This window comes from Aythya ferina (assembly GCF_964211825.1).
Source record: "Aythya ferina genome assembly, chromosome: 16".
Lineage (NCBI taxonomy): Eukaryota > Metazoa > Chordata > Aves > Anseriformes > Anatidae > Aythya > Aythya ferina.
The window spans coordinates 450,864-469,782 of NC_140315.1; the positions used below are offsets into that span (position 1 = coordinate 450,864).

At 68.3% G+C, this 18,919-nt stretch overlaps 5 protein-coding genes and 1 long non-coding RNA gene across 8 annotated transcripts; 3 read left to right on the forward strand and 3 right to left on the reverse strand.

Annotated features, from left to right (window-relative positions):
* The first annotated feature begins 90 nt into the window (after positions 1-90).
* TNNC2 (troponin C2, fast skeletal type) lies at positions 91-1,940 on the forward strand. Its single transcript, XM_084538111.1, has 6 exons — positions 91-144; positions 915-966; positions 1,074-1,217; positions 1,293-1,407; positions 1,485-1,621; positions 1,695-1,940. Exons 1-6 carry the CDS (start codon positions 133-135, stop codon positions 1,724-1,726), a joined length of 492 nt encoding a protein of 163 aa, XP_084394237.1. The 5' UTR covers positions 91-132; the 3' UTR covers positions 1,727-1,940.
* Positions 1,941-2,379: 439 nt separating this feature from the next.
* LOC311445470 (regulator of G-protein signaling 9-binding protein-like) lies at positions 2,380-3,531 on the forward strand. The gene is made up of 2 exons (XM_084537637.1): positions 2,380-2,867; positions 2,956-3,531. The coding sequence occupies exons 1-2, from the start codon at positions 2,405-2,407 to the stop codon at positions 3,366-3,368; spliced, it is 876 nt and encodes a 291-aa protein (XP_084393763.1). The 5' UTR covers positions 2,380-2,404; the 3' UTR covers positions 3,369-3,531.
* Positions 3,532-3,629: 98 nt separating this feature from the next.
* UBE2C (ubiquitin conjugating enzyme E2 C) lies at positions 3,630-4,961 on the reverse strand. Its single transcript, XM_084538219.1, has 6 exons — positions 4,733-4,961; positions 4,558-4,585; positions 4,383-4,469; positions 4,067-4,271; positions 3,921-3,980; positions 3,630-3,826 (listed from the first exon to the last, which is right to left on the reverse strand). The coding sequence occupies exons 1-6, from the start codon at positions 4,831-4,833 to the stop codon at positions 3,768-3,770; spliced, it is 540 nt and encodes a 179-aa protein (XP_084394345.1). The 5' UTR covers positions 4,834-4,961; the 3' UTR covers positions 3,630-3,767.
* A 135-nt stretch (positions 4,962-5,096) lies between these two features.
* DNTTIP1 (deoxynucleotidyltransferase terminal interacting protein 1) lies at positions 5,097-9,263 on the reverse strand. 3 transcript variants are annotated; one of them, XM_084538216.1, is made up of 13 exons: positions 9,120-9,263; positions 8,971-9,041; positions 8,766-8,862; positions 8,581-8,679; positions 8,255-8,323; positions 7,886-7,942; positions 7,600-7,661; positions 7,131-7,176; positions 6,637-6,695; positions 6,394-6,454; positions 5,987-6,058; positions 5,730-5,785; positions 5,097-5,286 (listed from the first exon to the last, which is right to left on the reverse strand). In XM_084538216.1, exons 1-13 carry the CDS (start codon positions 9,204-9,206, stop codon positions 5,142-5,144), a joined length of 981 nt encoding a protein of 326 aa, XP_084394342.1. In that variant the 5' UTR covers positions 9,207-9,263; the 3' UTR covers positions 5,097-5,141. The 3 variants fall into 3 exon arrangements, with proteins under 3 accessions (XP_084394342.1, XP_084394343.1, XP_084394344.1); XM_084538217.1 differs by lacking the exon at positions 7,886-7,942; XM_084538218.1 differs by lacking the exon at positions 5,987-6,058.
* Positions 9,264-14,362: 5,099 nt separating this feature from the next.
* Positions 14,363-18,095, reverse strand: LOC311445691. Its single transcript, XR_014698584.1, has 2 exons — positions 17,975-18,095; positions 14,363-14,578 (listed from the first exon to the last, which is right to left on the reverse strand). It is a non-coding gene; the product is annotated as an uncharacterized lncRNA (long non-coding RNA).
* SPINT4 (serine peptidase inhibitor, Kunitz type 4) lies at positions 17,220-18,865 on the forward strand. Its single transcript, XM_084538045.1, has 3 exons — positions 17,220-17,339; positions 17,509-17,682; positions 17,997-18,865. Exons 1-3 carry the CDS (start codon positions 17,225-17,227, stop codon positions 18,281-18,283), a joined length of 576 nt encoding a protein of 191 aa, XP_084394171.1. The 5' UTR covers positions 17,220-17,224; the 3' UTR covers positions 18,284-18,865.
* Positions 18,866-18,919: the final 54 nt, after the last annotated feature.

Here is an 18,919-nt window from a genome sequence, read left to right on the forward strand (position 1 = left end):
GAGCTGATAGGCTGCCGGGCTGGGGGGCCAACGGCTGGGGGCACGGGGACACTACAAATTGGGGAGCCAGGGAGCTTCTGGGGGCTTCTGGTGCGTGCGGTGGTGACACCCTAGGGGAGGAGAGCAGCAGAGATGGCGTCAATGGTAAGAGCCTCGGTGGTGCCGCGTGCCGGGGCGAGCTGCAGCTGGGCTGGGGGCACCGCGGGCACCGGGGGATGCGGGGCTGTGCCAGGGCACCCCTGCGGGAGGGACGGTGCCCATGGGCTGCAGCTCCAGGGCTGGCCAAGGCGGGAGGTGGCAGGGGACGTTGGGGCAGCGCAGGGCCCCCGCGGGACGTGCACTGGGGAGAAGAGGGCACTCGTCTGCCCGGGGAGCGAGCGGGTGCCCGGGGACGTCGGAGCAGCCCCGGCTGGACCTGGGTTGTGCGAAGGCGCTGAAAGCTGAGCGCTGGGTCATGCGACACCGCCGCGGCCCCGCGCCGCCCGCGCCTCCAGGAGAAACCCGATCCTGGGCCGACAGGTGCCCGCGGATGCAGACCGCTGCTTCCTAAAAGGGGAGCCGAGGAGATCCCAAAAATAGTGCTGCGTGCCTGGGATGCCAAGGCAGCACGGGGGGGACGGTGGCCCCTGCGTCATGGAACCCCCAGCGAGCGGCCCTCGGGGTGGCTGCGTGGATGCTGAGCCGTGGGGGCTGCCCGGGGCCATGGATCACCGTGGGCATGGGCAGCACCACTCACCCCACTCACACCTCCACCCCACGTGCCGTAGGGTGACGCTGTGCGAGGGCTCCACGGGGAGGCCAGGGGGTCCGGGACCTGACCCTGGGCAGGGCCCCGCTGCAGAGCCCCTCGTCCTGCTGCCCCCAGGCAGGGGCGTGCGAGGCCGGCGCTGACACCTTCGCCCTTTGTCTTGCAGACGGACCAGCAGGCGGAGGCCCGCGCCTTCCTCAGCGAGGAGATGATCGCTGGTGAGCGAGGGCAGCGCCAGGGAGCGGGCTGGGGCCCGGCGGATGCGCAGGGCCAGGGCCCACCTCGGTGCCCGAGGCCCCATCCCCGACCCCCCCCATCCCCGCAGAGTTCAAGGCTGCCTTCGACATGTTTGATGCGGACGGCGGCGGGGACATCAGCACCAAGGAGCTGGGCACGGTGATGAGGATGCTGGGCCAGAACCCCACCAAGGAGGAGCTGGATGCCATCATTGAGGAGGTGGACGAGGATGGTGAGCGGCGGGTGGTGGTGCTGGGGCGGCTGCCGGGGCCGGTGCCCTGACCTGAGCCACGCTTCCTCCCCGCAGGCAGCGGCACCATCGACTTCGAGGAGTTCCTGGTGATGATGGTGCGCCAGATGAAAGAGGACGCCAAGGGCAAGTCCGAGGAGGAGCTGGCCAACTGCTTCCGCATCTTCGACAAGTGAGTGGGGCGGCGCTGCCCGCGGTGCCTGCCCGCGGCGGGCGAGCGGGGCCCATCCTGGCCGTGCTCTCCCGCAGGAACGCGGACGGCTTCATCGACATCGAGGAGCTGGGCGAGATCCTCAGGGCCACCGGCGAGCACGTCACCGAGGAGGACATAGAAGACCTGATGAAGGACTCAGACAAGAACAACGACGGCCGCATCGACTTTGATGGTGAGCGGTGGCCCTGGCTGCAGCGGGCTGTGCGTGCAGCACGGCGGGGGCTGACGGCGCCGCTCTCTTGCAGAGTTCCTCAAGATGATGGAGGGCGTGCAGTAAGGGACCAGACATTCCTCGGGCCAGCCGCTGCGCCCAGCCCCGCTCCGCCGCCGGGGGAGCAGCCCCGCCGCAGCGCCTGGCCCCGGCCGCCCGCACAGCGGGAGCCCTGCCCGCACCGGGGCCCTGCTCTCGCCCTGTGGCCAGCGGCTGAGCTTTTCCTCGACGCTGTCAGATGTGGTTTATGGTTGAGCCTCATTAAAAGGGGAAAGGCTGAGCTGCCGGTACAGGATTATGCTGGGTTTGCACGGGGAGGGTGCTGCGGTGCTGTCCCCAGGGCAGGGGGGCGCAGGGATCTTCATGGAGGGGTGCACAGTGCCACACCACGCCGTGCCGTGCCACACGGTGCCGCCTGGCTCACCACGAGGCCCTCATGCAGCGGGGCAGCACGGGGCAGTGGTTCCCACGGGCTGCTGGGCAGGCGCCAGCGCTGAGCTCAGAGTTTCCATGCAGAGCGGCCGCTTCCCACAGCAGCAGGACGGGGAGCGCGGCCCCATTCCCACAGGCTGGGGGTCCCGGCCGGCAGTGCCTGCGGGGCTGCTCCTGCCCACTCCGGTGGGAGCACGGAGGATGCAGGGGGGGCAGCGTCACCCTGGGGCCCTGTGGGCCTGCAGGGAAGGAGGTGGGGAGCTGGCAATAAGGTGGGGGAGAGCAGCAGCCCCCCCAGCAGGGGTTAAGGCGATGCTGGAGCAGCTCCGTCCAGGGAGCCCGTGCCAGCCCAGCCCATGCCAGAGCTCCCCGGGGACCTGCGGCCTCGCGCAGCCTCTGCAGCCGGGGAGGAGCGCAGCCATGGGGGCGCCAGGGGTGAGGGCAGAGCTCCTGGGTTCAGGAAGCGCCCAGTGCCCGTGGGGAGAGGGGGACCAGCCCCACGCAGGGCCCTGGTGCAGAGCCCATCAAATCCCTGTGGAGCCAGGGGCCACCCCGGCCGGGCTGTGTCCAGATTCCTCCCCTATGGCGCCGGGACGAGGGGCTGCGTGCGGGGCACGGGGGGCAGTGGGGACGTGCGTGGCCGCCCAGGCTGCTCTCTGCAAGGCGGCGGCCGGGCACCGGCAGCTGGTGCTGCAGCTGGGGGGCAGCGCCGACGGCCCCCGGCTGCGCGAGGAGCGGCGCGGGAGGAGCGTGGAGGCGCGGGAGCTCAGCGCCGGTAAGGGACCTGCACGGCGGGTGGGGGGCACAGAGGGGGTGCCCCGGGCGGAGGAGCAGGGACCCCCTCAGCGCCCCCCGTCCCGCAGGGCTGCGGAGCGCGCTGCTGGCGGGGCTGCGGCAGGCGGAGAGCCCCGAGGAGCGGCGGGAGCTGGAGCGGCTGTGGGTGCTCTTCCTCTCCGCCCTGGAGCTGTTCCTGCAGGACCTGCGCCAGGCCCAGCGCCTCTGCCGCCTCTTCTCCCTGCAGGGGGGCGGCGCGGCCCTGCTGCGCACCGGGCTGGGGGGACGGCGAGGGGGGGGCCCTGAGCAGCCCCCGGCCCCGCCGTGCCTGGAGGAGGAGATGGAGCAGGTGAGGGCCGTGCTGGCGGAGATGGAGAGCACGGCCAACATCCCCCTCTGGACGGTGGAGGCCACGCAGGCGGCAGGGCCGGGGGGGCTGGGTGCAGCCCCCACATCCCAGGGGTCAGGGCCTCGTTCGGGGCCCTGCTGCAGCGTCCTGTGAGTTGGGGCAGCAGGGCCAGCCCCCCACATTGGTACCCTGTGTGTCCCCACTGCCCCAGGAGCTGTCCTGGGGAGTGTTAATAAAGCCCCCCCTGACCCCACGGGTGTCCGTGTCCCTCCCTCTCCCCGCCACACTCACAGGGGGGTGCGGGGCTGCTGCCTTGGGGACGGGGCAGCCCACCCGCAGCAGCCCCCGCCCCCAGCGCAGCTGTCCAGCACTGCAGGACCTCTGAACGCAGCAAAACCTTCAGGCAGACAGGGGAAGAGTTATAAACGTGCGTTTATTTATACATTAACCGTAGCTCGGACTCCAAAATTAACTTAAAAACAGCCTATGATACAGAACGGCGGGGGGGGGGACAGGGACAGGGGGTGGCGCAGGGAGGCAGTGCAGCAGGGGTCAGGTTTCCTTGCTCTTGGCCTGCTTGGCGTACGTCTCCCGCAGGTACTTCTTGAAGGCTGGGGAGAGAAGGGGAGAGGGGGCTGGGGGCTCAGGGCCAGGGGGCAGCAGGGCAGGGCCAGGGGCCGCGCCGCCGCCCCCGGGGGCACTCACCCGCTTGGTTCTTCCACAGCTCGGCGGCGTGCGTGTTCAGGGGGCTCTCGATGTTGGGCTCTGGGGACGAGGGCTGGGTGAGCGGGGTCCCCGTTGCGGGTGGCCCCGTCCCGGCCCCGTCCCCGTCCCGTCCCACACGGACCCACCTGCCAGCAGGCTCTGGATGGACAGCAGGATGGTGCGCACGTCGTACAGCGCCGACCACTTGTCCTTCAGGATGTCCAGGCAGATGTTGCCCTGGGTGTCCACGTTGGGGTGGTAGCAGGGCGTGAGGAAGCGCACGGTGGGCGCGTTGTAGGGGTACCCGCTGGGGAACTCCAGAGACAGCTTGTAGCGCAGCTCCTCGTACACCTGCGGGAGGCACTTAGCGGGGAACGGGGGGGACGGGGGGGAACCGGGGGGGAACGGGAGGGAACCGGGGGAGGACCGGGGGGTCCCGGGGGGTCCCGGGGTGCCGCTCACCGTGCCGGCCGCGCCGTCGATGGTGCCGATCCAGCGGAAGAGGTTGTCGGACTCGGGGAAGGCGGAGATGCCTTTGTCCCCGGACATCTGCGGGACAGCGCCGTCAGCAACCGGCCCCGGGACCGGCCCCGAGTCCGGTACCGGCCCCGAGCCCCGGCCCCGGCCCCCCACTCACCATCAGCGCCATCAGCTCCTGCTGCAGCCTGAGGGGGAAGCGCGCGGGTTACCGACAGCGGCACCGGGCCGATACCGGGCCGTTACCCGGCACCGGCAGCCAACCGTTACCGTTACCGGGCCGTTACCGTCACCGGGCGGCTCCGGCGGGCAGCCCCGTCCCGCCCCGGCCTCACCTCTTCCCCACCGAGCCGCGTGCAGCCGGGGGCCCGGCCTCGGCCCCTTTCCTGGCGGCGGCTCCGTGCGTGGCGGCGGGGTCGGCGTTCTGCGAGGCCATGGCGGCTCCGTGCGGCTCCGCGCGGCCCCGCTCGGCTGCCGGGCCCGAGCCCCGCCCCCTTCCCGCGCCCGTTTGAATGTTTCAAACCGGCCCCGCGCGGACCAATCGGCGCGCGGCCGCCCCGGCGCCGGCCAATGGGCGCCCGCCGAGGACGCCGTTGCCGGGGAGACGGCGGGAGGCCGCGCCCCTCCCCGCGAGGCGCAGGCGCGGAGGCGCGGCGCGGGTCCCGCCCCCGCGCGCTCTTAAAGGGGCAGGCGCAGGAGGCGGGTGCGAAGCAGCGGCTTTATTGGGGGGGGGGAGGGGGGGGCTCAGGGCGCGGGGGGGCCGTCGGGGGGCGGCGGGGGGGGGTCGCCCCCCTCGCGCAGCGTCTCCATGTACTTCTGCATCTTCTCCGTCATCCACAGCGGCGGCACGAACGGCTTCAGCTCCTCCAGCCGCAGCTCGCCCGAGTCCCTGCGGGCACAGCACGGGGTCAGCGGGAACGGGGGGCACCGGGGGGGCACCAGACCGGGGGGGGGGGCACTGGGGGGGACACCAGGCTGGGGGGGACACCGGGCCAGAGGGGCACCGGGCTGGGGGGTATGAGGGTGAGCGGGCACCGGGGGAGACACTGGGAGGGCATCGTTAGTGGGCACTGGGCATGGGGGGCATCAGGGTGAGGGGGCACCAGGGGGGGCACGGGGCTGGGGGGGACACTGGGGGGGGACACTGGGCTGAGGGGACACCAGGCCACAGGGACACTGGGGGGCACCGGGCTGGGGGGGACACACTGGGCCAGAGGGACACCGGGGGACACACCGGGCTGGGGGGGGACACACCGGGTCAGAGGGGCACCGGGGGGAGGCACGGGGCTGGGGGAGGGCACCGGGGGGGCGCCGTGCCGGGGGTGCCCTCACCTGTAGTCGTCGCTGGCAGCCAGGTCGCGGATGTCCTCCTCCAGCAGCAGGTAGGCCTGCGCGGGGCGAGACGGGCGCTGGGCACGGCGGGGCAGGGGGGGGGCAGCGGCACCGGGAGCGCCCCCCCCCCCTCCCCGGCCCCCCCAGCAGCACACCCAGCGGGTGCCCGGGGTGCCGAGCACCCGGCAGCGCCCCTGCCCCTGCCTCTGCCTGTCCTGCCGGCGGCCTCCCGCGGCGCGCGGCCGGGGCGTACTCACCATCTTGCCCCCAGTGGCCCTCATGTGCTGCTGCTCTGCCAGCCAGTGCTTATCCTGCGGGTCGGCTGCGTACTGCAATAAAGCAGCGAGGGCCTGGCTGAGCGCGGGCGATGCTCCCCCCACCCAAGCTCGGACCCCCCCCCACTCCTCCTGCCGGGACGGAGCCCAGCCCGCGCTCGGGGGCTGGCGGAGGGGGGCACGGCCCTGCCTGCCCTCGCCTCGGAGCGAGCCCTGGCTGCGGGCGGTGGCAGCTCGGAGGCCGTGTGGCCGCGTGCCGGCCCGACGGTGTGCCCTGAGACGAGACGGGGCCGTGGAGGAATCGCCCAGCGAGACGAAGCTCCCGGCTCCCATCACCGACAGCTGCCGAGCGGACCCCGAGGAGGAAGCGTCCCGCCGCGGTGCCTGACCTTAAAGAGGTGGGGATGCTTGATGTAGAGCCGCCCTCTTGTTCCTCCCATCCCGAGAGCTCTGAAAGAGGAACACGAGGGGGGCGTTACAGCCGGGCGGAGGGGGGCTGCACGGCACAGGGACACCTCCTCTCCTCCCCAGCCCTTCCTACTGCTTCCGAGGCAGAGAAGTGAAGTGACGGAGGAGTCTTACGGGCTCCTGCCTTGGAGACACCACCCTCCATCAACAGGGCCGTTCCTTACTTGTTTGCTCGAGATCCCAGCACAAAGGTTGTGGTTTCAGTCAGTCGGGATGGATCCCACTACAGAGCAATTGGAAAAGGGGCAGCATTAGAAATGAAGCTGGTGCCGGCCAGTGCTCCACGAGCCTCGGCGCTCTGATGGGGAACCTCAGAACCGCCCCTCGGCTTGGGAGGGAGCCACAGACCTCTGGATTGCCTCAGAGGAGGGAGTCTGCTGCTATCACCCTGCGCTGATCTAAGCGGTTTCCCCCAGGGGAAACACTTGTGGGATCCTCCTGGCTACTGCTACGGCTCGCCTGGGTCTCCTAACAGCTGCACCACACCACAGAGCTACGGGCTACAGTGTCTGGAGGAGGCAAGCAAAGGCTCCCAGGCACTTCTCTTCTTGCTTCTCTCCCGGCACTGCAGCGGCCCGGCAGGGCACAGCCCCAGGGCTCTGCTGGCGGAAGCGAAGGGGAGGAGAGGGTGAGCCCAGCGGCGTCGGCCAGCCAGTACCTTTGGTCCATCCCTTCTCACGGGCTCAGAGACTTTGAGCTTCCACCTACAGGGAAGGAAAACGAAGTAAGGGTGGGTCCCGGGGGGGTCAAAGACACCGCAAGCTCCCAGCAGCAGGGGTCTGAGCTCCAGCCCTTCCAGACCCGCTCCCACCTCTCTGCAGTGCCCGCCTGCGGACCCTCACCTCTGCTACACGTTCTCTCTCTCCCCCCAGCTAACAGGGTCCCCCCGCTGCCCGTGACCCACCGGTCTCACAGCCCCCTGAACCGCCCATCTGGACCCGTCCCAAACTGCTTCCCGGCAGGGCAGGCCTCTGCCTCCTGCAGCTCTACCTCAGCCGAAACCTTGCCCTCTCACGCCTCCCGCACCTCCCCGTGGTGCCGGGCAGGAGCTCCCAGCAGGGTTTCCCTGCTCCCTGTCTCAGCCAGTCCTGCTCCCCCCACCCCCTGCAGCTCGGGGCCGTACTCACGCAGCCATGCCCGAGACCCCGCGATCGTTCGACAGGCTCTGTCCCGGAGGCCGTCCCTTTCTCTGCAGGGAAGAAAGCCTCTCATCAGCACGAGGGGAGAGAACCTTTTCATCTCTCTGTCCCCTCTTCGGGAAGCCGCTCTTTTAACCACGTGCACTAATGCTGGCTGGCACAAGAGCAAGCTCCTCTGAGCCATCACAGAAGCTGCTCACATGCAGCAAGGAATGGCCAGGAGCGAGGCACCGGCCTTCCCAAACATCAAGTCCCTTGGGGAAAGCTCTCCTACCTTTTTGGGAACGGGGCTTCCGCGACGGTTCAACTCCTCATCCAACTGCCGGGCACGCTGGAAGGGGAATGGCGATAACAGGGGCTGTGCTGGGGGCTGCGGTGCTCCCTGGGCTCCCCCTCCCGCCCCACCCAACGCTCCCAGTTTCAGCTCCTCACAGCTGCCAGGCAGGGAGGTGTTGGTGGCAGAGCCCCACTTTGCTGCCCTGCAGCTTTCTAAGGACAGTGCTGCGCAGCCCACCTAAAGCCCACCCCCACTCCTCTAATTTGACAGCCAAGGAACAGGCAGAGAACGGAGCAGTTCCAGCCCCTTCACCCGCTCCTCCCAGCTCCTACACATCACTGAATCTCTGGGAACAACGACTTTTACCTTTGGTCCTGCCTGCTCGTGGGGCAGCCTGGGCACAACCTTTTTGCCGTCAGAGAACAGCAGCTTGGCCTGCAGGAGGAGAAGGGGGGGTTACCTGGTTGTGGGGACCCGGCAGCACCCCCTGCTCTGCCCTGTGAAGGAGATCTGCGTGCAGAGGTCGCTCTGAGCAGAGGGTCCCAGCCAGGAGACGTTTCAAGGCTGTGGCCGGGGATCTCGTGCCCGGCTGACCACAAGGTGGCCACCACAGAACCCAACGCCCCGGGGGTGGCCGCCCCAGGCCCCCCCCTGCCCCATTCTCAGCGTGTTGCCTCGCTCACTGCGCCCACCTGCTCCAGGCAGCTCCGGCACGTCTCCTGGATGAGCTGCTCGGGGTCCACCTCCTCCCCGACGTTATCGCGCACGTTGGCGGCGGCCTTCTGGAAGAACTGGGGGGGGGGGCGGCACAGGAGGGGTGGGTGAGCACCCGGCGGCCCGGCCGGGCCGGCAGCACGCAGCCCCCCGCGGCTCTCACCTTCATGTACTTGTTGAAGACCCCCCGGATCTCCTCGTTGATGCTGGGCTGCAGCACGGCCCGCAGCAGCTCCATGGACACGGCCGGGTCGGTGAAGCTGCGGGCGGAGGGGGGTCAGGAAAAGGGGGGCGGGGTGAGCAGGGGGCGCGGGGCCCGGCCGGGCCTACCCTCCCCTCGCCCCCCGGTGCCGGTGCCGGTGCCGTACCTGGTGGTCATCTGCGAGCGCCGGCCGCGCCGCTGCACCTGGCGGTGCTTGATCATGATGTTCCAGGGGCTCTGCGGGACACCGCCGTCAGCCGCCCGCCCAACGCCGCCGCCGCCCCGCCGCTCCCCAGCGCCCCCCGCCCGCCTCACCGAGCCCCCCGGCTGCTCCTCCGCCTCCCCCGGGCCCTCCTCGCCCGGCGGCCCCGGCTGCTGCTCCGCGTCGCGGGCGGCGCCCATCGCGCCCCGCTCCCGGCCCGCGGCCGCGCGGCACCCGGAAGGCCCCGGCCCAGCCCCGTGACGTCATCGGGAGGCGACGGGCGGAAGCGGCGTTGCCATGGCAACGGCACCGGAACCGCCACCGCCACCGGGACGGGCCCCGAGCGCCGCCTGCACGACCGGCCCCGGCCCCGGCCCCGGCCCCGACGCCCGCAGGGTGTCTTGGGGGTTCCGAGAGAAAGAAAATAAATAAATAAAATAAAATATAGAAAATAAATAAATAAATAAATAAATACAGAAAATAGAATTAAATAAATAAATAAACAAACAAATAAATAAATAAATAAAATCCGATAAATCAGATAAATCAACGAGACTCGGAGACGCAACGCTGGGGCCCTCTCGCCGTGTGCCCAGGGGCTGCTGTACGGCTGCTGAAGCCCCGGCTGTGTTTCGGCACCGTGCTCGCGCTGCCACTTCCAGCAAACCGGCCCCAGACCCCCGGCCGTGCGCCTCCCCTGCCCGTGCGGTCGGGCTGCTGTGCCCGGTGAGGTCGGGCGGCACAAACTGCCCCCGCCGTGTGGCCGTGCCAGTCACCGTGCTGCCGCGGCTTCATTTTGTCAGTATTGGGCTTTTTACACGCAATCCTGGTTGCTCCAAGTTATTAGCAACTTTATTTGCACAATCAGTGAATGCACAAAAGATTCTGTTCTTCCCGAGTACCTCCTGAGCTGGTTGGCTCTTGCTTGGTAGTTTGTGCTTTGTTCCTTTTTTTTTGTTTTCCCTGCAGTAGATGAGCAGCAGTGGATTTGTAAAGGAAGAGCAAGGACGGTGCCAATCAAAGCAGTGCCCCTGGGAGCCCTCCTCAGGGAGCTGCTCTGCTGCTCAGGTCACACCGTGAGTCCCGGCTGCTTGCACCGGCCGGGTTTCACCCCACACCTTAGTCATTATTTGAGGTAGGGAGGAAGTAGATAGAAATCTGTGGCTAAGGAGTAATGGAGATAATTGCAGAGTTGTCATTACCAGGCCCTGCAATGTCTCATCCGGGGTGCTCGGAGGCCGGTGTGTGTCAGTGCTGGCTGAGGCCAGTGCCACCACTGGGTGCTCAGCTCCGGCAGCGTGCCAGGCGGAGACCGGGGAGCTGCAGCCACCGAGGGGCTGCGCCGGGAGCGACCCAGCGCTCTGGAGGCTGGGGAGGGGCTTTGGGAGGCAAATCTGGCACACTCTGTGTAACCTGGCTGTGGAACTATGGCAGCGAGACCTGCAAAAGGGGCCTGTGGATTTTTGGGGATGGATTTTCCAAGGCTCCCCGCGGCACCTGGGCCATGCTGGGGGTCCCTCAGAGCACCACGTGCCCGTGGGTGGTGTGGGAGGCAGCAGGGCGCAGGGGTGGCACAGTGCAGGGTCCTGCTCAGCACCGCCGGCTGCAGCAATGTGGGCACCTGCCTGGGTACCTGGGGCTGTGACGCACGGAGTGCGGGAAGGTGGCAGACACGGGAAGTTTGCAGGGAAATAGCACGGGAATTGAGTCACAGCCACAAGGAGAGGAGGAAGCCTGCACTTAGAGCAGGGAGCCGTCCTCCCACGGAGGTTGGGCAGCACAGGCCCTGCACCTGCCCACTTCCCGCACTGCCCCACACGTCACCTTCTGCAGCTGGCCGTGCTGCGGCACAGCGTTCTGTCTGACAAGAGAACTTTTTCCAGCTGTTTGTAAAGCATAAAAAATCACAAAGCCAACAGTGCAAATGTCTGTGCATGGAGTGCTGAACTCCTCGGGGCGATGGGACGCTGCTTCACGCCTTCCAGGGCACTGCCTGGAGCCGGGAAAGTGCCCCAGGGGGAAAGCACTTTTGGCATCAGAAATGCCCTCAGAGGGGAAGATGCCTGCGAAGAACAGACCAAAGTGAGCCTCGAGGGAGGGCCGGCTCACGGCCTCGAGCAGCAGTAAAGCCTCCGGGGGCTGCCTGCAGCGCGTGGCCGTGCTGCCCAGCATCCTCTCCCACTGCTCCGCGGTGGCACAGCCGGGGTGCTGCTGGCGTCCCGAGTGTCTCCGCAGTGAGCGGTGTTGTGGCGGGACGTGGGAGGTTCCCGGGGCCGCCTCCTCGGCCCTCGCCGCCTCTCCCGGGGGGGAACCTTAAATCCCCGCCCGGCGCCACCCGGGCACTCGCGCCGGCAGCATGTGGGCGAGCGGCAGCCTCCTGCTGGGGCTCCTGGCCCTGAGCGCCCCGCTGCACGCCGCGCCCGCCGCAGGTGAGCACCGCACGCCCCGAGGAGACAGCCTGGGTCTTGGGAGTTGTGTGCCTTGGTGTCTGCTTTAACCCTGGAGTTCAGGAGAGCTTTCTGCTGAGGCTTGCAGCCCTCGTGAGGTTTAACCCTTGCTTACATCTTGGGATCTTTGACTTCTGCCAGGTGTTAAAGGCCAGGCAAGTACTGCTAAGGGTGCCTGCTGCGCTCCAGCCGCCAAGGCTCCTCTTGCATTCTCTGACATCCTCCTGATGCTGCTGCTTCTGGTGCCATCGGTGGGGGCCCCACTTGTGCTGAGCACCAGGAGGGTGCAGCCTGGTGCTGCCCAGCCCCAGCAGCTGTGGGGCTGGGGGCTGCTGGCACCGAGGGTCTCTTTTTTGAGGAGTGCCCAGATGGGGGATGGAGCCTGCAGCCACGGCGGTGCTGGGGAGCTGCTCCCCGTGTCTCGCCGGGCAGAAACAGCTCCCGTGGCAGAGCCCAGGGCTGCCGTGGGCTGGACCAAGCCAGAGGCAGGAGCGAGACGAGACCTTGGCTGGGCAGGGGGCGGCTGAGGGGGCTGTCACCTGCGGGGACCCCAGCCACGACTGCTTTGCTCTGGACATTTCTGCATCTGAACGGAAGCAGGCAGCTGCCAGAGCCTGCATGGGGCAAGTGCTGTGTCCACACACGCGGGTGTCCCTGGGCGCTGGCTGCACCTTGGCTGCCTGCTCCCTGCTCATGGCGCGCTGCAGGCACGATCACAGCCACCCCCCGAGGGGAGCACGCGTCTGGAAGGGGAAATTCCCTCAGAACAATTATTTTTCATTCCTTTTTTTTTTTTTTCTTTTTCCTTTTTGTCTCTTCCCCTTGGGTGTAATGGCGAACTTCCAAAGAAATGAAAATTGCATTTCTTCCTGAGTGAACGGTGAGCTGATTTTTAGAGCGGTGCTTAAAATTCCGCTGAGCCTTTTCTTCCAGAATGCTCCCGTGCTTGCTGCCACTTGGGCTGTTTTATTTTAAAGCTTAAACGACCAGGCAATAACGGCTCAGCGTGGGCCAGATGTGCTGCTGCTCCGTGATGAGGTGCTGGGGCCATTGCACTCTAATGGAAACGCGTCTGCAGAAATGTCTCCATCGTTTTCTGAACGTTCTTCTCTAGAAACCTGAATTTCTTTTGGTCTCGGTTACAGGCTGTTTTAAAGCTCATGCTATAGCTTACCTTTTTCTGGCAAGTCAGGGGTTTTGATGCCTTCATCCTAATACTTTGGTCCCGTTCCCTGTTTTAGAGATCTGCCAGGTGATGCACGGCAGCAGCGAGTTGCGTGCTGCAGCTCCGTTTCTGGGCTGGCTCGTTGCTGCTCAGCAGGAAGGTGTCCGTGCTTCAGAAGCACGCTCAGCAACGTGCCCGTGCCCTGGCTGAGCACCTCGCCCTCTCATCCTGTGTCTCTGTGTTGCTGCTGTCTGCATCTCACCCCCTCCCTCCACCCCTCCTGCAGGGGCTGCCTGGGTGGCTCCCGCTGGCACCCGGGTGCTCTCCAGGTGCTGATGGCCCCGTTCTCTTCCCACCCAGGGGTGCCCGGAGCAGCCTCTGCCGTCCCCGCGACTCGGCCGTGGCCGGAGGACGCCCTGCACCGGGAGGAGCCCGGCCCCGCAGCCGGGGGGCTGCAGCCGGGGGCAGAGCGGGGCAGCGCGGAGCAGCCCCCGCGTGGGGCATGGCCGGGGACCGGAGCCGAGAGCGGGGGGAAGCCCACGCCGGGGAGCAAACCTCTGCTGCGGGAGAAGCCGGAGACCGGGAGGAAACCCAGTGCGGGGAAGAAGCCGGCGTGCGGGGGGAAGGCGGAGGCTGGGGAAAAGCCAAAGACTGAGTCAAAGCCAGGGGCAGGGGGGGGAACGCAGAGCACGGAGAAAACGGAGAGCAGGGAAAAGCCGGAGGCTGGGGGGAAGCCGGAGGCTGGGGGGACAGCTGTGGTGGCAGGGAAACCAGAGGCGGCAGGGAAACCAGAGGCTGGGGGGAAGCCGGAGAGTGGGGAGAAGCCCGAGTCGGGGGAGAAGCCCGAGTCTGACCACGGAGACAGCGAGGAGGGCGACGACAGCGACGACGATGATGATGATGATGACGATGACGATGAGGAGGAGGAAGAGAAAAAGAAGCATGAACATGAGGATGAGGATGATGATGACTACGATGATGATGATGATGGCTACGATGACGATGATGATGAAGATGAAGGCGAGGGTGGCAATGACTATAGAGAGGATGACAGATACAGTGACGATGATGATGGTGAAGAATACGGTGGGGGTGACGGCAGTGACGACGCTTGGTGACCGATGCTGCAGGGCCAGGAGCGCCTGTGGTGGGTGGGCGCGTGGGGCAGCAGCCCCCTGCCCCCTGCCTCCGCCTCTGCCTCGCTCTGCCAGGGCTGGTCCTGGGCACCAACGTCACCTTGGGCAGGACCTTCTCTTTCCTAATAAACTCCCCTTGGGCCACTGGCTCAGCACCTCAAGCTGTCCCTTGTCACAGTGCCTGCATGGCACGGCCACCCGGGGCAGCCCCAGCCCTGCCCAGGGGATGCCGGAGCTCCCATGCCGGGGACACCGAGGCAGAGCCCCAGGGGCTCAGGTGTGGCTCTGACACGGCCCCTGGTGCCCAGGGGCTCTGGGTCCTGCCTGCAGCAGCTGGAAGCCTGCTGGTGCTGCGAGTGGAGCCGTTCCCAGCTGCATCCGCGCAGACCCAGAAACAGCCCTGGTATTTCACAGCCTGGGTGAGCAGCTGAGCTGAACCGGGGAGAGGTTGGGGCTGGTCGTGCCCCCTGGGGCCACCCGGGGCCCTGGACAAGCTCCAGGGACAAGGCCGAGTCCTGTGTGGGGACACAGCGGGGTCCTGCCGGGCGTCTGCTCCGGGGGGGCTCTGGGAACAGAAACGAGACTGACACAGCAGGAGCCACCAGTGCTCATTGCGGACTGGGTTTACTGGCAAGGAAGAGGCAAAGGGACAGCCGTGCCTGGTGCTGAGCTGAGCACGGCGGGAGGGGATGGGGGTGGTGGGTGCTCGTCCTGCAGCCCAAGGATGCCTCCGTGTCCGGCTGTCCGGCTGTCTGTCTGTCCGGTGCCAAGCAGCTGCACAAGCAGGGTCCTCAGGGGGGGTCCAGGCAGGATCTAGGTGAAACCTGGGGAGAGGCAGGAGTGTCCCAGCCCTGCGGCATTCCAGGGCCCTGGAGGGCCTGAGCCCGCTGGGCTGTGATGTTTAGGGTCACACAGGGGGGCACAGCCACGCTTGGCCCTCTGCGTGGGCACCCCCCCACTCACCTGAAGCCACCAGCCGGGCCCAGAGGCAGCAGAGCCCCAGGAGCAGGAGCAGCGACAGCACCCGCATGGCGCACAGGGCTGGCAGCGCCAGGCTGCTGCGAGGTGCAGGCAGGGCTTTAAATCCTCCCCGGGACAGAGGTTGGTCCCCGTGACCCCGTCCCTGCCCCAGCTCCATCTGAGCGTGACCCCCCCGTCCCCTCCCTCCTGTGCCGGTGCCGCTGGACGAGGCTCAGAGCTGGGACCACGGCGCAGCTGCGTGCCCCCGGTGCTTGGCAGGGGGCTCTGAGCAGCCCCAGGGGCTGTGCCGTGCCGTGCCGAGCTGAGCCGAGCTGTGCTGCAGCACCCACAGCACCCACGGGCACCAGCACAGCCGTGAGGGCGGCTGGGAGACAGGACAGGGCCAGGGGGGCAGTGGGGGCCGGGGGGACCCCAGTGTGGGGCTGGGCTCTGCGAGGCAGCTGGAGGTGGCTCCCGGGCCAGGCGGTGTGGAGCAGCCCGTGGTGCCCTGGCAGCTCTCCGGGCATTGTTCTGCCACCGGGAACAATCGCTGGCTCCCGAGGGACGTCCTGTGACCGGACATGGTCCACAGCCCCACAGCCTGCATCCGTGTCTGGGGACTGAGCCTGGCCCAGGAGGGACGGTGGCCACCAGCCCCACACCTCGGTGGGGCAGCCGGGGCACAGGGCAGGGAGCTGGAGGCTGCGTGGGGACAGGGGCTCTGCCTGGGCACCGGTCCTTGCCTGAGTCCCTGTCTCTGTGCCCAAGCTGCCTCTTGCCTCCCGCTCCCGTCCATGGGATCCAGGGACCGGCCGCAGCTCGGCCACCCGGTGCTGCTGTCCCCGGGGCCCCAGCAAGCGTGGGGCTGCGAGCGGCCTGGTGGAGCAGCGGACCCCAGAGGGACGTGTGTGTGTGTGTGTGTGTGTGCAAGGTGTGCTGTGTGTGAGTGTGCGCACAGCCCTCACCGTGTGCGTGCCCACGTGCCCAAAACCGAGGCTGTCCGGGAAATGCTGCGCTGGGGCTCTGCCCTCGGCTCTGCCAGCCCCATCCTGCCTCGCGCCTGGGCCAGGCAGCGGCAGCACCTCCGGGTGGCACGGCCCCAGCCCCAGCACCACCGGGTGGCACAGCCCCAGCACCTCCGGGTGGCACGGCCCCAGCCCCAGGCCCTCCCCGGGAGGTGCCGCATTCCTGGGTGCTCCCCGTGCCGCCCGGTCGCTGCTGCTGCCGGGGCGGAGGTCCGGCCACGCTCGCCCCGCGCTGCCGCCCGTGACTCAGGCTGAGCGTCCCCAGGGCCAGGGCAGGACGGGGCCCTCCACGCGGCTCCGTGGTGCCGGGCCTTTGGCTGTGTGGTTCCCCCACGTCTCCCCCAGGCTGACCCCCGTCCTGTGCCCCAGCTCCTCCGAGCATCGCCGCTGCTCGGCCCCGGCTCCATCACCCCTCAGGGCTGCAGTGCAGCACGATCGCAGCCGGAGCAATCATCACCTGGCTGGAGGAGATACCGCGGGGAGATAGCAGCAGGAAAAATGTAGCCTGGTAGATTTTGGCTTCGTGACCCTGCCCTCCTGCTGGGCGTGGGGCTGGGGGGTTCTGTGCAGCAGGGGCATTTCCTGGGCAGCTCGGGGCTGAGAGACGTGTGGAGGGCAGCCACCGAGCTGCAGCCCTGCCAGCACCAAGGTGGGGGCTGGCACGTCCCCACTCGTGTCCCCCATCCCCGGGCTGGGGCTGTGGTGAGGCTGGGCTGGGCTCCAGCCCCACTCAGGCTTTGCCACGTCTCTGGTGTCTGAAGCCTGGGACGCTGTGGGGGGGTCTCTGTCCCCGGGGTCTGGGGGAATGTTACTGAAAAGCTGCGGGGGGTGAGGGCAGGTCGGGGGCACCTCCCTCCGCACCCCACCCGGCTCCAACTTTCCTGCCTCTCCCTGCAGAGCTTTCCTCTCTCTCTGCTTCCCCGTGGGACAGTAATTACAGCAGCAATTAGACAGACAATTATTCCTGCTGAATGGGAAGAGCTTAATCTGCTTCTCTCTCACTTTGCTGGTTTCACCCCACGCTCGCCCACGTGCGCCGGGTGCTGGGGGCCCGCCTGCCCCGTGCCCCATTAGCCCGGTGCCCTGGGCAGCGGCCACCCTGCCACCAGCACCGCACCCAGCTGCGGGGCCACGGGAGAAGGAGGGGACCCAAGGCCCAGAGGGGCCCGTCCCCGGCTGACGGCTGCGCCAGGGCCACGAGGGGCTGCGGGCGGGCACCGCGTGTCCCCAGCCTGGCCCTGGCGCCCCGGGGCCGGGTGCCCCGCGGGCTGCAGCAGAGCAGCCTTCCCGTCCTACCGGTCCCCCCGGCTCCAGGGCTGCGGCCGGGATGCTGCTGGGGAGGCCGGGCCCTGCCTGGGTGCGGCTCGTTACCCACGGCAGGAATTAGCAGGGCTCGGGCGCCTGCCCTGCTCCCTCCACCCTGCCGGCACGCCTTAAATCCCAGCCTGACGCACCCGGGGCCCAGAGCCGGCCACGCAGGGCACCATGGCGCTGCGAGCCTGCCTCCTCCTCCTCCTCCTCGCGGCCCTCATCCCCCTGATTGCACGGTCCGGCCCGACCCCGCGTGTGCCTGGAAGATCGGAGCCGGCGATGGGGATGGGTGAGTGCTGGGGCACGTCCCGGGGGCAGGGATGCTCGGGGTGCTGCTGCTCCCCGCTGCCCAGGGCGACCACGGGGCTGGGGCCATTGGGGTCCTGCTGGGGTCCCGGGGGGCTGCTCGGCCCCTGCTCCCTGCCCCTCCCCAGCATCCCGGCCGCTGTGTCCCGCAGAAAAGCCTGGGTACTGCTACCACATCCCCGAGGTGGAGAACCTTCTGGACAAGGACTGCAGCTCCTGCCGCCAGGACACCTCGTGCTCCCACTGTGCTGGTGATGCCGACTGCCCCGGTGCCACCAAGTGCTGCCCCAGCAAGTGCGGCTACACGTGCCAGGAGCCGGTGCTCGGTGAGGGCTCAGCGGCACGGGGCGGGCGGGGGGCTGGTGCTGAGCCCAGCAGGGTGGGAAGGGCTCCCCGGTGAGCGGGGCTCGCACGGCCCTCCCCGAGGGCTGCCCCTGAGTGGGTTGGGGGATGCGGATCCCTGGGGATGGTGGGCGCAGACCTGGCTCTGGGAGGGGATCGGTGCCGGGTGGGGTGGGACCCCCGCACAGATCGCTGTGCCGGGCTCCTGGGGGCTCAGAGCAGACCCTGCCCCGCTGGGCAGCGCTGAGCCTGGCGGGGTCCCCGTCCCCGGCTCACCTCGTCCCCTGCGACCGCGCAGACTTCTGCTACCTGCCCTCCGTCTGCGGGAACTGCAAGGCGCTCTTCATCCGCTTCTTCTACAACGCCTCCAGCCAGCGCTGCGAGGAGTTCATCTACGGCGGCTGCGGCGGCAACAGGAACAACTTCGAGACCAAGCGGGAGTGCTTCCAGGCCTGCTCCCACGCCGGGAACCGGCCGCACCGGCAGAGCCCCCCCCGGGCTGCGGGGCCGCTGCTGCCCCCCGGGGCGATGCTGGGCCCGGCCCCGCTGCTGACCCCGCGCCTTTCAGCCCCCGGTGCCCGGTAGCACCTCCTCGCCCGCGCCCGGCCCCTGCCAGGCAGATGCTGCTGCCTGCAGGCACGGCCCCGTCCCCATCCCCGTCCCCATCCCTGCAGGGAGCTGTTCCCCACGGGGCTGGTGGCAGCGGGTGCTGCTGCCCGCGGTGGCCGTGCTGGGGACCGTGTCCTGCCCGGGGACAGCTGCCTGCCCGAGGGCAGGGCCGTGGTGCGTGCAGCAGCCTGGCTGTCCCCTCCTGTGCCACCGTCATCGTCGTCGTCATCGTGTCCTGCCTGGAGGAGCCCAGCCCGTCGCCCGGGGCTGTGAAGCTGTCAATACAAGGACAGGTCCTTTGATGAGCAGGTCTGGGTCTTGTCCTTCCTGCCGCAGGTCTCGGACCCAGCTACCCCGGCACAGCTCCTGCTTGCATCTAAATTGGTTTCCGCTCCCAGTTCTGCCCTCAAGCTGCAGATGTGACCCGGCTGGGCCCTACAGCAAGCTAATGGTGGAGAAACTTCCCCACCTCGCTGCGGGGTGGTCCCCGTGCTGCCCCCAGCTCCGGGGCCGGCCAGGCAGGGCTGTGCCCACGGTGCATCGCCGAGCTCCTGCGGCCCCAGGGGGTTGTGCAGTGTCCCCTGCCCCGGGTGCGCCCCAGCACCAGGGGGG

What these genes read in the sequence shown, in the direction of transcription:
- LOC311445470 (XM_084537637.1), top strand. Translation starts at nt 2,405, where the DNA reads ATGCTGGAGCAGCTCCGTCCAGGGAGCCCGTGCCAGCCCAGCCCATGC. An exon ending in GGCGCGGGAGCTCAGCGCCG is followed by an intron (nt 2,868 to 2,955) that starts GTAAGGGACCTG and finishes CCCGTCCCGCAG; the next exon opens with GGCTGCGGAGCGCGCTGCTG.
- SPINT4 (XM_084538045.1), top strand. Translation starts at nt 17,225, where the DNA reads ATGGCGCTGCGAGCCTGCCTCCTCCTCCTCCTCCTCGCGGCCCTCATC. An exon ending in GGAGCCGGCGATGGGGATGG is followed by an intron (nt 17,340 to 17,508) that starts GTGAGTGCTGGG and finishes TGTGTCCCGCAG; the next exon opens with AAAAGCCTGGGTACTGCTAC. An exon ending in GTGCCAGGAGCCGGTGCTCG is followed by an intron (nt 17,683 to 17,996) that starts GTGAGGGCTCAG and finishes GCGACCGCGCAG; the next exon opens with ACTTCTGCTACCTGCCCTCC.
- UBE2C (XM_084538219.1), bottom strand. Translation starts at nt 4,833, where the DNA reads ATGGCCTCGCAGAACGCCGACCCCGCCGCCACGCACGGAGCCGCCGCC. An exon ending in AGGAGCTGATGGCGCTGATG is followed by an intron (nt 4,470 to 4,557) that starts GTGAGTGGGGGG and finishes GCTGTCCCGCAG; the next exon opens with ATGTCCGGGGACAAAGGCAT. An exon ending in GCTGTGGAAGAACCAAGCGG is followed by an intron (nt 3,827 to 3,920) that starts GTGAGTGCCCCC and finishes TTCTCTCCCCAG; the next exon opens with CCTTCAAGAAGTACCTGCGG.
- DNTTIP1 (XM_084538216.1), bottom strand. Translation starts at nt 9,206, where the DNA reads ATGGGCGCCGCCCGCGACGCGGAGCAGCAGCCGGGGCCGCCGGGCGAG. An exon ending in GGGGTCTCGGGCATGGCTGC is followed by an intron (nt 7,177 to 7,599) that starts GTGAGTACGGCC and finishes CCTTCCCTGTAG; the next exon opens with GTGGAAGCTCAAAGTCTCTG. An exon ending in GCTGCCAGCGACGACTACAG is followed by an intron (nt 5,287 to 5,729) that starts GTGAGGGCACCC and finishes CTGTGCCCGCAG; the next exon opens with GGACTCGGGCGAGCTGCGGC.
- TNNC2 (XM_084538111.1), top strand. An exon ending in CAGCGAGGAGATGATCGCTG is followed by an intron (nt 967 to 1,073) that starts GTGAGCGAGGGC and finishes CCATCCCCGCAG; the next exon opens with AGTTCAAGGCTGCCTTCGAC. An exon ending in CGGCCGCATCGACTTTGATG is followed by an intron (nt 1,622 to 1,694) that starts GTGAGCGGTGGC and finishes GCTCTCTTGCAG; the next exon opens with AGTTCCTCAAGATGATGGAG.